Source organism: Myotis davidii, unplaced genomic scaffold (genome assembly GCF_000327345.1).
Source record: "Myotis davidii unplaced genomic scaffold, ASM32734v1 scaffold96, whole genome shotgun sequence".
In the NCBI taxonomy this organism is placed as follows: domain Eukaryota; kingdom Metazoa; phylum Chordata; class Mammalia; order Chiroptera; family Vespertilionidae; genus Myotis; species Myotis davidii.
The window spans coordinates 5,166,033-5,183,709 of record NW_006289416.1 but is presented as its reverse complement, the minus strand read 5'-3'; the positions used below and the strand labels follow the sequence as shown (position 1 = coordinate 5,183,709).

Below are 17,677 nucleotides of genomic sequence, written 5' to 3'. Positions count from 1 at the left end.
TCTTTCCCATTCCATATTTGAGGTTCCCTTCTTTCATGTGAAAACCCTGGTGTTCAACAAGATTAAAATATTTATGCATTTGTTATATCCTATGAAATACACAAATAGTTTTAAAATTATTAATACCACTCCCAACAATATAATGATTAAAATTCAAGATTTAATTGCAATTCTTTTTGCCATTAGGATATATCACATTGAAATTGTACAATAAGAAAACTGTGTTCAAAAACACTTGAATTAATTCTTTTCAGTGTGTGGTTATCAATTTTATATGGAGTTAGGTTCATTTATTTCTGTTTGCATTGAATATTAAGTTTTTCTTTATCATTTTAATGAAATATTTTTGAATATGTAACTCATTTATGAAGATCAAAAGTCAAGCTATATGAAAAGTTATAGTCATCCATGCCTAACTCTTCCACCCCATATAGATAAACTTTTTCATTAGTTTCTGGTTTAGTCTTTTTTTTTTTTTTAAATATATTTTATTGATTTTTTACAGAGAGGAAGGGAGAGAGATAGAGAGTTAGAAACATCGATGAGAGAGAAACATCGATCAGCTGCCTCCTGCACATCTCCTACTGGGGATGTGCCCGCAACCCAGGTACATGCCCTTGACCGGAATCGAACCCGGGACCTTTCAGTCCGCAGGCCGACGCTCTATCCACTGAGCCAAACCGGTTTCGGCTGGTTTAGTCTTTATGTTTTATTTTGTTTTTCAAAGTAGGCACAAAGGTGTGGAATCTGAAAATGGTCAGAAATGCTGAGAGAAATGGCTTATCTGAGAAAGGTCACTTTCTGTCTTCTTGATAATTTGTTTATCAGGATTCTATAGGATTAAATAAAAGTTTATATTCTAATAAATTATGAGCAAATCTGTCACATTTTTACAACTCAATAGGAACTGGAGATCAGCAGTTTCCACTGGTAGCACCAACAGATACTAAATCTTACTTTTGACATGAATGGAAACTTAGAAGGGAACAGTACTCTTCTTTTATGACATTTTGCAACTCACTGAGTTTTAGAGCCACAGCAGTTGGGGATCACTGTGTTCCTGAAGGTGATTATTTTGTGCCGGTGGAGCTGACATAAGGTGGTGCCCCAGTCATGAGCATCTCACACAGGAATAACCAACTCGAAAGGTCCCTGGAGAGAAACTTTCTTGGACAGCCAAGGACTCCACGCAGCTTGAGTATAGCCACTTGTGCCCCTTTTTCTTGACTGAGGGCTACAGAAGCCAGATGGACTTCAGGAACACTTGAGCCCTAGCCCTTTGTGGGATTAGAGAAAAACAACATCATGTCCTCTGAGGCCCTTTCTCTCAAAACTTGAAAAGAGGAACAGCAAGGTTTCAACCATCTAGGGGCCTTGAAGGGAATGAGAACAAGAACACACACACCAAGTCCACAATACCTTGTGAGCACCAGTATCAAAGCCTTTTCATAAGGGTCAAAAGTCCGAATGAGTGGCCAGATCCCATCACTAGAAGGAGCTAATGGTCTCCGAGAAATCCAAAATGTTCAGGTGTTCCAGTACTCACCTCAGTGCTCCATGACCCTGCCTATTTATTTGGAAAGAACAATGCATTCTAACTTGTACATTCCTATCCCTTGACATTTTATTAATAAAGAATTTCATTTCTAATTTTAATTTCTTGTTTTTCTCATCAAGAAGATATCCTAAAGAAAAAATAAAACTGCTCTCAGTTTTAGCTGTTCATCTTGCCTGTGGATTGAACTAATTTCTCCAAAGGTATGGTATGCAAAAATATTCTAATGTTTAAAAGGATATCAAAATCAAGAAAATATTAAATTTTAGAGCATGCTAACTTTTTAAGTATTATGATAACCATGGCCATTCCTTCACCCTGGCAGTCCCTCTTCAGCAAATAAATACCTGGAAATTGAAATAGCTGGTTAAAATTCCTGCTAATCACTTTTTGTGCCCATTGCACTGGCGGTCCCTTTGTCTTCTGGTGGCTCAGCTGGCTCCTTCTGTCTTTCCAGTGGGGGAGGGTTCTTCCCCCCCCCGTCCCCGCCCAGGGGGAGGGTTCTTAGTCTGGTTTGCTGAGACCTGTCTGTGTGGGTGTGTACCTGTGCTGTTTGTTTGGGTCAAGGAGGGAAGCAGCTAGACCTGCACAGAATGGCATTCTGAACACATAGATACCACTTCAGAAGCCTGTGTGACTGGCAGATACACCTGATACATACATATCTAAGGTGGGCAAAGTAGATTTCTAGAACATGGTTTAGACTTAATTTGTTTCTGCCAGAGGACTACCAAATCTTAAATAGTACTTCTATGTTTTCCTTTTAAAATAGATTTTAAATTAAATTAAAAAAACGTTATATAAAATTTAGTTCAATAAATATTAAGTGTCTGCTGTGTCATAAATAAGACAGAGATGTTTCCTGAGTCTTTTACTTCCTAGTTGAAGAGAAAGAGTATCTTAGAAGCTGAAGATACTGCAGGGAAGGAGTGGAGGTCACCTGTGCTGTCAAGAGTTCAGAAAAGGCCCGGCCAGCATGGTTTAGTGGCTGAGCGTAGACTTATGAACCAGCAGGTCATGGTTCGGTTCCTGGTCAGGACACATGCCCAGGTTATGGGTTCGATCCCCAGTGGGGAGTGTGCAGGATTCTCTTTCAATCAATGATTCTCTTTCATCATTCTCTCTCTCTCTCTCTGTCTGTCTCTCTCTCTCTCTGAAATCAATAAAAAAATATATTTTTTTCAAAAGGAGTCCAGAAAAGGATGAAAAGGTCATTTGGTAACATTGGTGAGAGTCCTATAAGGGTAGGGGTGGGAAGTGGCGGCCCATTTCTAGGGTGTTGAGGAGTGACTGGGAGGTGAGGAAATGGAGATAACTAACAACAGGCGACTCAGTAAGGTTGGCAGTTAACTAGTGAAGGATGAGTGGGAGAGTTAGGTAGGATTAACAGAGGCTTGTTTTGTCTTCCAGAGAGTGAGGCAGGTTTAAATGGATGGGATGAGCCCCAGGGGAGAAAGAAGTTGGAGGTGGTAATGAGACCGAGAAATAATAGTGTGAGTGCCACGAGGAGAAGTGGCATTTACAAGGTGGGAGAATCAGGCTGAAATAGAGGAAGACGGCTCTTTCACTGATCAAGAGGGAAGGGGCAAGGATGGATGTATATACAGTTATCTGAAGTTTTCTTCTATTGGGGGTGGGGGAGAAGAGAAGTTGGTGGCTTGATCATTTGCTAAAAGAGAAAGTTTAAGTTGGAAGTTTTGAGTGACAGAGTCTGCAATAGCCACTGCAGAGAATGGGGGAGAGAGCCAACCAAAGAACCAATTGGAAAGGTTGATTTTTTTTCCCCCCACGGTGTATGTAGAAAAGGAGTCTGTGGTCTGACATTGGGGATATTAGAATTAAGGATTCCAGAGTCCAGCAGGGTCTGAATATGACTAGAGAGCAGGTAACTGAGGAGTGCAGGTAAAGGTGCTTGAGGATGAGGAATGTACGGTACTGAGAAACTAGGATATTGACTAGTTGTCCACCTGGATAGAAAGTACCTCTGGATCTGGGGGAGACTTGAGAGGAAAAGCATGCGGGGTGTTTTGTGAGTGATTGGGGGTAGCTAAAGAGCAGAATCAGATTCTGGAAATGTGATGAGAAGGAAAGTTCAGGGTAGGAAAGAAGAGAGGAAAGAGAGAATTAAGGGCACCAATACAGAAACGAGAACTGAGAAAGCATCCAAGATAAACTTTGTCATCTTGAAATATTTTACCTGGAGTTGACCATGAATATCACAGTATTTACATGGTTTCTTAGCAAAATATGCAAGGATACAAACTCTTTTTTTCCAATTGAGATATTAAAAGACATACAGGAGGATAACCTGCAGAGCTCATTTAAGCTTGCATTTTGTCTACACTCAACAAAAGCAAAATAAATCTATTATCTGAACTAAAAAAAAAAGGAAAAAAAGAAAGTACCTCCGGATGGAAGCAGGTTGGGAGGCAGAGAAGACTGTGAGCCAGATGCCATCTTCTATACACCAGGCATGGGCACTGGGCTAACAACTTATTTGGAAACTGACTTTAAGAATGCTAACTTAGGTACCTGTTCAGTAATATTTGTACAAAGGAATCTCAGGTGTTTCCCGATTCCACCTCTGTACAGAGTGATTTCCTAGTACTTTCTCCCTCCCTCTCGCCTCTGTCCCTTCCCAATAAATATTGCCTTTCTTCTACTTAAACTTTAGGTGACTGACAAGGAGGTATAAGGTTAATGAGACCAGGAAAATATACTTTAGAATGTGAAAATGCGTTCATCTATTTTTTCACTTCCCCTTCTAACCTCTACTACCACCTTGAAATTTCTTTACATCCATTTGGATAGAATAATGTGTCTACCTATCAGCAGATGAAAATGTCTCTCTGGTTCTTTTATAGTCAGGCATGTGATGAGGTGTCAAATAGACATCATTCCCCTGAACTGATAAAGCTTCCGTGACTGCATACTGCCCGTGACTCCCATTCCTGGGGCTCCCACCTACACCATTTTAAAAGCAGGATGGTGGAAAGTGTGAACAGTCACTAATACTCCCTGTTTTCATCCCACCCACCTTGAATTGAAAGTGCCTTGCATTTTTAATGCATGGATACTTAATTTATAGAATTCAGGGTCTCCTGAATTAGAAGAATTATGTCACAACATCCAATTTTATAAAATGAAACTGCTACTTCTGCACTGATCACTCCAGCAGTTATAAGTCCATTTTGGGCAAACTTACAAATTTTTTTTAACACATTTCATTTCTTCTTTAATTCCTTAAATTCTTTCCATAACGTTTTCTTTTCCTCCCTGTCTCCCTTCCTGAATTAGAATGTAGTTGAGGTATCAAGTGCTTTGCCTTAGTGCTGGGTCTGCAGCAACGTGATGGTTTCTATTTTCACCTTTTTCTTCCAGCCACACAAGGGCTGCCAAGGACGTGGCCTTTCTGTGTGCCCTGGCTGCCTCTCCCTGCCTTGTGCTTTTCCTGGCAGGCTGGCTGCTGAAATGCTTTCTTTAGGGAAAGGCAAATGGAACCAGAGAGCGGAGTACTTGAACACTGTTTCTCCCCCTGCCTGTCCCTCCTCTTCCTCACTCTCGTCTCCATTCAAGCATTAGTTGAGCACTTACTGCTGCCAGGCCCCAGAGAGGCACCACGTTAGCCACTACCCTCTGTGAACTTAGGCAACTGAAGCTCTCTTTGAGTCACATGGCAAAACTTGAGGAAACTGAGTCAGGTGATTTCTTGAGAATCCTTTCTATGTTTGTATCTGTGATTTTTTAAAGAGTTGTTTTAGTGAATAATCTCTTGCTAACTATTTACTCTGCTCTAGATAATTTATCTTTACATCTTAACATCCTATGGTCCTTCCTGTTCCTCTTATCAATTGTTGTGTATTCCAAGAATGTGAAGGTATTAAAATATCAAAGCAAATAAATTTTGGTGTGTTATGTATGATGTGGAATATTATACACTCATTAAGAATGATACTTACAAAAAGACTGGAATATTATACACTCATTAAGAATGATACTTACAGCCCGGCCAGTGTGGCATCGACCTATGAACCAGGAGGTCACGGTTCAATTCCCGGTCAGGGCACATGCCCGGGTTGTGGGCTCAATCCCCAGTGTGAGTCACTTAGGAGGCAGCCAATCAATGATTCTCTCTCATCGATGTTTCTATCTCTCTCTTCCTTTCTGAAATTAATAAAAATATATTTTAAAAAAAGAATGATGCTTACAAAAGCTTTTAATGACATGGGGAAATGTGTGAACTATAATGTCAGCTACAAAACAGACACATGGAGAGAAGAAAGCCTGGAACACCAGCAACTGTGTCATTTGTGAACACCTAGATTTTAACGAGTGGTTATTCTTGAAAGGTGGGGTTATAAACATGTAAATGTTCCTATGTGCTTTTATTTTTCAAAATAAAGAATACTGCCCTAACCAGTTTGGCTCAGTGGATAGAGTGTCGGCCTGTGGACTGAAGGGTCCCGGGTTTGATTCCAGTCAAGGGCATGTACCTTGGTTGCAGGCACACCCCCGTTTGGGGTGTGCAGGAGGCAGCTGATCGATGTTTCTCTCTCATCGATGTTTCTAGCTCTCTATACCTCTCCCTTCTTCTCTGTAAAAAAATCAATAAAACATATTTAAAAAACAAACAAACAAACAAACAAAAACAAAATAAAAAATACTATTACTGCCCTAGCCAGTTTGGCTCAGTGGATAGAGCATTGGCCTGTGGACTGAAGGGTCCCGGGTTCGATTCCGGTCAGGGGCACATGCCCAGGTTTCGGGCTCAGTCCCCATTGAGGGGCGTGCAGGAGGCAGCCAATCAATGATTCTTTCTCATCATTGATGTTTCTATCTCTCTGTCCCTCTCCCTTCCTCTCTGAAATCAATTAAAAATAAATAAAAATTTGTGAAAAGATAGCTTAAAAAAAAGAATACTATTACTACTATGTTTCTCTATAATAAAAATGAATACAGTTATTTAAAAACATATAGAAGTGATTGTTTGGGCAGCAAAAATTTCAGTATGTATGCTAACGTCAAACTTGAATACTTTTTAAAATATGTTTTGCCTTGAATTTTTCAAATCTGTGCATAACATTAATTTTTCTGAATTCCAAGCTTAGGTAACTAGTCAAATTCCTGAGAAAGGATAATCTTAAAATACTCACTTTAGAAAAATCTGAAGGCATTGAAAAGGGAAAAGGAAGGACCTATATAATTTCTTCATCTGTCAAAACTGCAGTTTTATTTAGAGTCTTGCATTTATCAAGAGAGGTGAAAGCACAGGCCATCAAGAGGTCATTTCAGGAAAAGGCTCACAGAGAGCACAACTGCTGACCAGGGATGAGCTCACCACTTGAAACAGGTGCGCTGAGTTTGCTCAAGCACGATTTGGGATATCAGATCACAGACTCGGGAAGGCCACAGATGCCAATTGGTGCAAGTAAAATACCTACAAGAGAAGGCACTCCCTCCATGTTATGGCAGTGGAAAATCCATAAGAAGTAAAGCATCTGGTCAATGCTTATGTAGTGTGACTGAAGTCCATGCATTTCCCTCAATGGAGAGGGGCAGAAAGAAAATGCAGAAATGGCCAGTAGCTGAGGGAGCCTAGAACTCACTCTGGTTTCTGGGAGAGCTATAAGAGAAGGTGTTTGATCTTCTCTGGCTAATCACCTATAAGTCAATCCAACAGGTTTTGTAACAGGGCAACAGGTCATTTTGTAACTTGACATTCAGAATTTTAGAGGCACAGTTAGGCCTCCAGCAGGCATGGACTTCACATGTGCCAGTTACAGAGGGAAAAATTGACTGTCAGCTCATTTGGCCCATGGAACGAACAAAAGATTTCCTACAGAGCTGTGCTACTTAAAGTGTGGTCCTCAGACGTGCAGCACTGGCATTTCCTGGGAGCTTGTTAAAAAGCAGAATCTGGAGTCCACCCAGACCGACTGAGCGGGAATCTGCATTTTAACAAGATGCCCAGGTGATCTGTAGCTACACTAACGTCTAAGGAGCAACTGTGTGATAGGCCACAAAACATATAACCTACACTTTAAGCTCCTCTAAATTCTTCTGCCTCCTACCTGTTTTCAATATATTGGAAAAAATATGTATTTTTTACTGTGGCAAAGATGTATCCTCCAGCTAAAACCGTGTGTGTGTGTGTGTGTGTGTGTGTGTGTGTGTGTGTTGCCTGCCAGCTAAGGTACTCAGAAGCAACGTGACATTTATAATTTCCTTTTCAAACTGAGTTTACAAAGCAAGAATTTTCTAAATTCTTTACTGCTTCTTATCATTTTAAGCAAATTTTATGGTTAAAAGAGGTATTACCACAGATTTCTAGATTTTTGCTCTCTGCCTTTTCATATTATCTGGGAAAATAATTTTCCTCTATATTTATTCCCTTAAAGTCATTAGGAGAAATTCCAACTATTTTTTTCATTGAGGCTTCTCATTATTGACATGGGGGATGGTGTTTTGCTCTCTGGGTTGAAGATGTGCTGGTAGTGTGCTAAATTGCTAAGAATCCCTGAGGGGTATACGGCCTATCCAAGCCATAGAAGGAGTTCAGGAGGCATAGACCCCATCATCCCATGCAAGGCTATCCTTGCCTTGAGAACACTTCTCTTCACAAATGAGTGACCAGTATCTAGTCCATGGATGCCACCATGGACTTCACAGTATCAGGAAAACATGTACTTCAATTTACCCTTGACCAAGAAGGGAAAAGGCCAGAACACTTTGAGGGAAAACTTACAGATAAATTTAAGTAGCAATTACTGTAAAAAAGGATGGAATTGTCCTATAAACATCTGGATTAAGTAAAGAGGTAGAGGAAATGTACGGCTGAACCTAGGTAGGGTCCTCTTTGCAAGTTCAGTCTTACCTGATTGTCGAATCCGTTGAAGAGTTTGCTGCACCAGAACCTCTGATCGCGGGACAATGATGATGAAGTCCACTTTGCTGAAGTGGCCGAGGTCCAGGCTCTGGCTGCCGCTGTCTGCTATAGCACACACCTGGGATAAGAGCTTTCTGGCAACTGTAAGCTGTGGTTGATAAATTTGGAAGGTTTCATTATCTATATCTAAAATAAAAAAAGTTACAGGAAGAAGATTAATTCACTTCTGTGATGGCCACTGTGAATCCGTAATGGGGACATAACACACACACACACACACACACACACACACACACAATAAAATAATGCTCTATCACCAAGAGCTCTTGCTTTCTACTTTTACTCTCTATTGCATTTAATAGATTTGACTATTTTCCCTGAAAACGTGGTTGAAAGGGTATGTTCAAGAGTGGTTGTGGTAATTTTACAAATGTATTATTTTAAAATCAATTGTCTCATAAACCACTAACTCAGCACTCTTCCCCCGCCCAGAAATGGGGAGGAAGTGGGGTACAGACCACATCCTCTCAGCTGGAGCCAGGACTTATCTCTGGAAAGGGGAGGAAAGAGTTTCCGGTTTTCTTTAGGAATACCAGCTCAGGTCAGGTGCCCTCGTTCAGCAAAGGAGGCAATGTCCTAACCACAGTAATGCTGAGTTCCTCTGAGCTTTTCTGGGCGGCACCGCAGTAAACATTTCCTCTCCAGCAAGCCCACTGCAACATGATTTAAAATACTCTTCCCAGTGACTGCCTCACATAGGTCACAGAGACACCACCTTCACCTTTTTCACACTTAACTTTGCCAGTGCTTGTGACCTGGCAGATCTAGGTGATTGTGGTCAACTCCAGTGCTGACACCTGTACTATCTGAAGAGACTCATGACACAGCCAGCTGGCCACTCAATTGGTGACACATTAGAAAAACATTGCCCAGATACTCTACGTATGTCAGTAGCTTTTTATTACAAGTTAGAACCAAGCAATCAATCTCTCTTATATGTGCATGCATGCGCAGACACAATGAGACAGGCTTAGTCAGCTAAATGCCTGAGCAGGCAACATCCAATATTTCTTGAAAAGGCTGCTTTTTATCAGAAACACATGTGGAAGTCTCACTGGCACACACAATGGCCCAATTAACCGGTGCTAATTAATACTCTCTAAAATCAAACTGCAACACGGCCAACACAAAGATGGTAGTCCTTCCGGGTACCTCAGCCACCACAGAATCCTGACAGTGAGTGCAGGTTTATACAGGTGGGCGGGTCTCCTACTGGCTGAGAGAACCCACTAGAAAAGCCCATAGCTGCCACTTTTAATAGTAGCCCCAAAAGTTTCTGACCCACAAAGATTACCAATCAAAGTAAGTCTGTCTTCTGATCACTAGGTCATTTCCCCCCCTTCATTTCACAGATTAAATGGGTGGAGACTTCTCTAGGTAATGGGATACCTTTGTAAAATTTAACTTAGCAAATTTTGAAGTTTGAAGAAACCTACCAATATCTTTAAGCAATGTTTCTTAAACAGAGAATCAAGGATATGTATGTGGGAATTTGTAAGTTCTCTGAGAATTTATAAATTCTAACTTTGTTAGTAATTCAAAACAGTATAAATACATTTTAGATCATCTCAACGATCACCTGATTATCAAATAATGTCTAGAAGTAAAAAAAAAAAAATTTTACTGCCTGTATTTGCATTGTTTTTATGGCTGAACTGATGCTAAGCCATGCTACTTTCACTGCTGTGGTGATCCTAATATCTACACGATATAGTCCTATCAAGTGGAGGTCAACAGGTTGTCAGCAGCAGCTTCTGTGGATCTGTTTTATATCTATGTTTTCTCCCGTTATTTTCCCCCCCATCCTTTCCTATGATGTCCCTACCACATGGGCAATTGGGGGAAAGAATCTGAACCGAAAGGAATCCAATCTAATGACTGAACTCCTCACCCCTGGTCCCACCATTCCCCTTTGCGTCCAGGGAGTTTGTGATAAGGCAGATGATGTTTTGCTATCGCTGCTGCATCTGCCGGGAAGGCCTCGTGATCCCTGATTATGTGTCTTACATGTCAGAGAGTAAACGAAGGTGATGGAGAGCCAGCCCTGCACAGACTGCGGTCTAGACGCTTTCAAGCAGTTCTTTGAAGGCCTCTGCACAACGACAGCTTTCTGGGCACAGCTGGTGGAGCTAAGGAAAGTACACCAAGGACCCAGGCATCTTTCCAGGAAAAAGGAGATAATGCTGAAAATAAAGTGTTTGGCTTTGATTTAAATTCTAGGACATATTTACTAAGAACAAGGTGTTTGATCCAGACCACTCGGAAAGGCATTTTTAACACAAGCCAGATTTATCATGTAGTGAATGATGAAAAGCCTGGTACAGTCTGTGATGTGAAGACGAGACCTCAAAACCCTCAGAAGGACTTAGTCTCTATAATGTCGGGCCTGAGGGCTGATTCCTGCTTTTGGTCCAAGGTGACATTACCCAGGTTTTGCGTGGGAATCATAGCAGCAGCCTCCTGAGGGGACACATATTCATGAAGGTCACCATTGAAAGGGGTAACAACACTGTCTCCTCTTCTTTGTTGCATTTTTTCTAGCAGCTTGTCGAGGTCATCGCCTATTACAAAACAAAGCGGAGATAAGAAGATTGCAAGGAAGGATGTGTTTCCACCAGGCTCCACGTAGGGCAGTTAAGCTAGGTTCTCATCGCGGTTGTCAGGCAGCCAGCTTTTGACATCCGAGGTTACACTTGGCCAACCCGGCGGCAGCGTCTCCTTAGCCAGAGCCGCCCTCCTTTATATCATGCGTATAGTTTATACGCTTTCACATGCTCTGTCTCTCTGGACCTCCATAATACTAAAAGCAGGCAGGATGGGATCATGGTATCTCCACTTGACATTAAAAACCCGAAATCTGGAGAGAGAAACTGTCGCTCAAGGTCAGATAGCAAAGCGGTGGCTGAGCTGAGGCCTCCCATTATGGTACCCCCAAGCCCCGGACAGGCACAGAATACTGAGGAAAAGCCATTCCAAATGAAGGGAGGATGAAGGGAGCTCAGCCCGCAAGCTTAAGTCCTACACTTATCTCCTTGACAGGCTAAGATTTAAATTCAGAAAATCACACAGCCAGGGTTGGTGATGTTGCTGAATCCTACGACCACTCACCTAATGATGTGGTTTTGAAATGCGATGCCAGGAAACTGACCTTTCCTGTGATGAGCTCATAACTTATTTCTTTTAGAAACTCACTTGTGGTGAGCATGCTCTCTGCCAGAGCTCTGGACTGATGCTGACCTGCAGAACAGAGAGAGAGAAGATGATGTGCCAGTGAACAAATGTTCCCTGGGACATGATTTATGAGAGCGAAAATTGGCAACAACCAAAGCATATAATGGTAGGGACTTGGTTAAAGAAATTTCGGCACATCAAAAGATGGAAAATTGCACAGCATTTGAAATGACAATTCTAAACATAAAATGTTTATAATATGATGTTAGGTGAGAAAAAAGAAAAAATGACATTTCTTATGTTTCTAACTGTGAAAACATATCAGACCTGTGTTTAAAGATTAGGGAGGAAAAACCTTTAAAAATTGTGTTTACATGGTTCTGATGAACATCTGTCTTAAAATATAAACTTACGTTAAGTTGATTTTAAAAATAAAAACAAAAAATCTTAAATATATTACACTTTCTGAAAGAGTCATATATCATGGAGAGATGGGAAGGCAGGTTTTGTCAAAGTGAGGGGGCTTGGTCTCTTTGGTAGGAAGAGCTGAGAGCCACTCACTAGAGAAGAAAAGCAAAATTTAGTCCAAATGGCCACTCAGGATGGTACCCGACAGAAAATCAGCATAAGAAACAAAAACACACTTTGTAATGTACCGACTTTCTGAGCCATTTACCCAGAGTCAACATTACAATATTAAATAGCCTCCTCAGTGAGGAGGTGAATACATGAGCTAAGTTCCTGGCAAATCTCATTCACTGACTTAGGCCACCTGTGGCATGGCATTATCACATGCTAGAGTGATAACATTTCCAAAACTTTTTAAGAAGAGAAGTTACATGAGACAAGGGTATCTGTTACGCGGGTATGCTTTGAAATAATGCCCCCACCACCAGCTGACAGGGACACCAGCCAAACTAAGGCCTACAAAAATCTGATCTGAGTAAAGGAGAAGTTAAAATTAGGAGGAAGAACCCAAGTGGGAGCACTTAATCAGAGATTAATTGCATGAATGCCTGAAACACCCAATAGCTATTTTTCAAATGGACAGATGATTGAATGAGTGGGTTAAAACAAAAAAAAATCACAACAAAAAAATTACTCACCTAATACTACCACACAAAATTCATTTCCTCTGATTTTCGATGCACAAATTGCCACCACATAATCTGGCAGCCTTTGATAGTGTCTCATTTCACTGAGAGTCCTCAATGTCTCTGAAATGCCTTCTGCCAAAGAGTTCTGGGTCACAATCACATGAACCAAGTCTTGAGATACGCTGGCAATTAATCTAGCCAGCCAGGGGAGTTGGCCTGGCGACACAGGTGTACACTGAGCACCCATCTGCAGGGCTCGCTCTCTCAGAGTAAATTCCTGCATAGCTTTCAGCATAATTTGCTCAAATTCTTCCCTGAGAGGTATCTGATCAGGACCTAAATTGAAGAGAATTAGAATTTTTTTTTTAAAAAAAATCACAGCTAGAAAAGACAGACAGACATGAACGTGCAATCCTTTTAAGCCCACCATACCCACTCCAACTGTCAAATAAGCTTTTTCCTGTAGTGGCCATGAGCATAGAGCCCCTGCCAACCATTTCCCATTGTGAAATTACCATCTCTCTTCTCTGCCTACCTCAGTATTTTTTATACGATTTATTGATTTCAGAGGCAGAAAGGGGTGAGGGAGAGAGAGAGAGAAACATCAATGATGAGAGAGAATCATCGATTGGCTGCCTCCTGCACGTCCCCCACTGGGGATTGGAGCCCTCAACCCAGGCAGGTGCCCTGACAAGGAATCAACCCATGACTTCCTGGTTCATGGATGGATGCTCAACCACATTGGATTGGCTACCTCAATATTTTTTTTTAATGCAGGGTTTTGTTTTCCTTTATTCTAATCTTGATATCTTTAAAAGAGGTTGTACTCAGACATAGTATTAATTCTATTGTACGCCTTAGGAGATAGTCACTGAAAGTGGTATATTGCCTAACCTATGAAAGTTGGCATTATGTAAATGGTTAATGACTAATGAAGTAAGAAGCTAACCTATTGATATACTATAATCCTTAGGTTTCACTCCTTTCTCATTGTATTCATAGGTATTATGTAAAAAACACTTTCATGCATTGCCTCTATACCTAATTTTGAGAATACTGTCTACAGGAAAATAAAGTTTAATTCTTTTCACTCCCAATTTACATTTAGGCAGCCTTGCCCTTTTGTAGCCGGTGACACCCCAGTGTCTCAGGGGCACAGCTGGGGCCTGGGAAGGAGAAAAGATGCTGCCTTACATCTTCCAAAGGGGGTAACTTAGTTAATAACTTGAGGCCAGCGATGACAATGGTTAAAGCTAAAGTGTGTGGAGTACTTACTATGCCAGTCATTGTTCTAAACCAGTGATGGCGAACCTATGACACGCGTGTCAGAGGTGACACACGAACTCATTTTTTTGGTTGATTTTTCTTTGTTAAATGGCATTTGAATATATAAAATAAATATCAAAAATATAAGTCTTTGTTTACTATGGTTGCAAATATCAAAAAATTTCTATATGTGACACGGCACCAGAGTTAAGTTAGGGTTTTTCAAAATGCTGACACGCCGAGCTCAAAAGGTTCGCCATCACTGCCTTAGAGTCTGTGAGGTCAGGCAATGGTCTCAGAACTCAGGGCTAATAGTCCTTGTGAAAAAAGACGGGGATAAGGGACTGGATTTCTGTAGGGAAGGAGGCAATGTGAGTGAGTCAAGGGTTGAAGTGGCCTACCTGTACCTTTCCATCTTCTCTGGGAAAGTAAGAAAATGGAGGTTTAATAATACTTTTAGGGTAGAAAAATTAAATAAAATATTACACATTTTAAAAAATAAACTTTTAATTAGAGAAAAAAGTTTTTTCCAGGATTGGCTGGAGGCCAGAGGAAGGTAGAAGGATGAAATCCTAACAGACAGATTTTTCTCTTCTATACACGGAAAGAGGGCCACAAAATCGCAATGCTGACACTGTGTTTATGTTTCCTTTGTCCTCCACAGTCAGTTTCTAGGGGGACGTGGATGCCTTCTTGTCACCTAATCTTTATTTACTTTTTCAAATTAGCATCATGGTTAGTGGTCACTAGGTACACACTTGGTAGTGAGCTCAAAGTGGAGAGGTTTGCATTGACTGTGAAAGGAGTGAAACCTGGGGAATAACTAGATGATGACAGCATACTCTAGCTGGGGAAAGTGAGAATCTGTCTAAATATAAATTGAGAGTGAAAAGAATTAAACTTCATTTTCCTGTGGACAGTATCCGCAAAATTAGGTATAGAGGCAATACATGAAAGTGTTTTTACATAATATCTATGAATATAATGAAAAAAGAGTGCAATGTAAAGTTGATTATAGTATACCAGAAGAAATGACGGCTTAGACTGTCTCCAATTTCCCTACTGCCTCTCATAGACACCCTGAAGGCTCAGAGGCCTGGTTAATAGGTGTGTCCATAAGACTCACTCCACACTGTGACTAACATGTTCAATTAGGCAGCATAATTAAATCCAAATATTAAGGCATTCTGGGAAAATAAAATCATTGAACATGTTCATAGCATTCTCCATGGCCTTAAAACTCACTTTTATAGAGTTTTGACTGGATTACTAGTAGGAATTGAGAAATGGAAAAATGTATAAAAGTTTCATGAGGTAAGAGACTTCTTAAGTTAAAATGCCTTGCTTCCAATCACCTGCTATTATTTCATCCTCAGCCTTTATGGCTAAATTGCAGGAGCCTTTCCTCTACTTTTCACAAATTTAATAACAGAATTTGTTCCTTCAAGTGCTGATCTCCAGTAACTCAGCTTAGCTCAGGCGTCAGTTCTGATGGCTTTTCAGATAGAACTACTTTAATAGGAAAAGACAAGGTTCCAACAGACTCAGCCATCCCAGAATCTCTGGATTTGCTGATTTCACTATCTACTTCAAATGATTTTCAGATTGTGAAATAACAGAGATTTTTTTTTAAAGTGACTGTAGCAGAAAGGCCTGCTCCTTCTGAAGAATCTTGCTTTTCTTCCTGTTACCTCCAAGTAACTGAACCATCAAATTTTTAGATTTGCTTTTAGAAATTTGGATTTACTTTTCAAAATGTCTATCTATAATCTACAGCATATGTGAAAATATTATTGCCCCCTTTTTCAAAACTTCGGAAGGCAAAAATATTTTTCAGTGACTCCAGATGAGTTAGTTGTTGAGAAGAAGCAATGTCCCAACATACACAATTTAGATTAAAAAAAAAAAGAAACTGTTATTCATCTTGCACATTAAAAGATGTAGTTAATTGGCTGTAACTAAAAGCTAGAGAGAACTGATCCTGCAGGGTGAAGAAGAGTTTTATGTAATTGAATGAAAATTTTCCTATTTTTTTAAGGTAGGAGCTTTTAGTTATTTAAGGGAAGACATTTTGTTTTGACCATTTAGTTCATTTGGTTAACTTCAATTTTTAAACTACCATTAAGACCAAAAAAAATGCTTTCCTGATTGCCTTGGTTTGTTAAAATAGCATTACTCTATTTGTCCTTGTTTTACTGATCCTGAGTATATCGAAAGCTCATTTTAATCTTGGAATACAGTCAAAGGTCTGTACATACAAATTAAAATTATGACATCAAATGGGCTGCAGACATAGGTGGTTTTTATAACTTTATTGCCCACTAATAAGCATGATTTACAAGTCCTAGGTTTATCATGAAAGTGGCTCAAGAGATATCTGAAGCCTTGCAAGTTTCAAAAGCCCGTGTCAGAGCAGATCCCAGGCCAAAGCAGGTCTTTGAGCTCTCAGGGCACCGAGAGTTGCAGTCAGGAATGCTGGCTGATACCCCAAAGACCAAATCTGGCCTGCTGAAACTTTCTTTTTAACACCGCTGAGCCCAGTGTTTATTATTCAACACAAAAATATTTTAAAATATGAAATAATTCACAAAAGTGCAGATAAAAAATTTTTAGATGTAATTTTACACCTTGAACATCTTCCTAAGTAAATCAGTGGCTTGAAGTCCTAGTGTGAGTATATAATTAGGCTGCATGTTAGATGGCCTACTGCAGTTTGCAAAATAAAGGACATTGCAATGTAAATGATGCTGAATCACTATAGTATTGTCAAAGCACCTGCATACACCCACTGTGGGGCTCAGAGGAATTATCAAATAGAGGAAGTGAAGGGTTCATGACCTACGTATCCCCCTACCCTAAAGCCTAGAGAGCCTTCTAAGGTGGTCTAGTTACTACCTCAAAGAAGGAAAAAAGCATTATAGGACTACATCAAAGAGGTATAGCTAAAGAAGAAAAAAATGGGTGTAGGAATAGTGGATAAACAAGATAAAAAGACTAAATGGAAAACTGAAAAATAATTTCCAATGGCTACATTTGCATTCCAGGTGGTAGCCGCACTTTCAGAAAGGTCATTTGGCCAAGGAGGGGTGCTCATGCCTCAGCCCTTTGAGGTTCTGTCATTAAATACTTCGGAGACTTCAGATCCATCATGAGACTGAACACTAGGTGGAGCAATTTACCTCTCGTAGGACTCAAGCAAAGCAAAGACCAGGGGATGCTACATCTGAGAGAAACGGGGAAGAAAGAAAAAGGAAATACCGTATTTGCCGGCGTATAAGACGACTGGGCGTATAAGACGACCCCCTAACATTTCCACTCAAAATACAGAGTTTGTTATATACTCGCCGTATAAGACTACCCCCTCTTCCGCACACCTTCCACACACCAAATAAAAGGTAAAACAATATCAGATTTGATTTTAACATTTTAATTTATATTCAAATGCTTATGACATGCAGGAAAACTGTCACAAGGCTGTATGTAATCAAACATATGCATAAAACAGTGCAAGTTTATTACCGGTAAACATACCGGTAATTCACTAAAGAAAACACACTCTATAGACTGGTACCGTAGATGCTTCTCAGGAACACAGGCAAGCAGCCCACAGCCTAGAGGGACTGTCAATGATAGAAGAAAGAT

General features: G+C 40.4%; 1 protein-coding gene across 2 annotated transcripts in view; it reads right to left on the bottom strand.

Moving 5' to 3' along the window:
• GREB1L (growth regulation by estrogen in breast cancer-like) overlaps positions 1 to 17,677 on the bottom strand; it is a 130,570-nt gene that overhangs the window by 43,776 nt on the left and 69,117 nt on the right. For both annotated transcript variants that reach the window (XM_006761880.2, XM_006761881.2), the window contains 4 exons: positions 12,779 to 13,105; positions 11,610 to 11,738; positions 10,928 to 11,062; positions 8,430 to 8,627 (listed from right to left, as the gene is read on the bottom strand). In XM_006761880.2, coding sequence (XP_006761943.1) covers positions 8,430 to 8,627; positions 10,928 to 11,062; positions 11,610 to 11,738; positions 12,779 to 13,105 — 789 coding nt within the window. The remainder of the gene's footprint in view (positions 1 to 8,429; positions 8,628 to 10,927; positions 11,063 to 11,609; positions 11,739 to 12,778; positions 13,106 to 17,677) is intronic.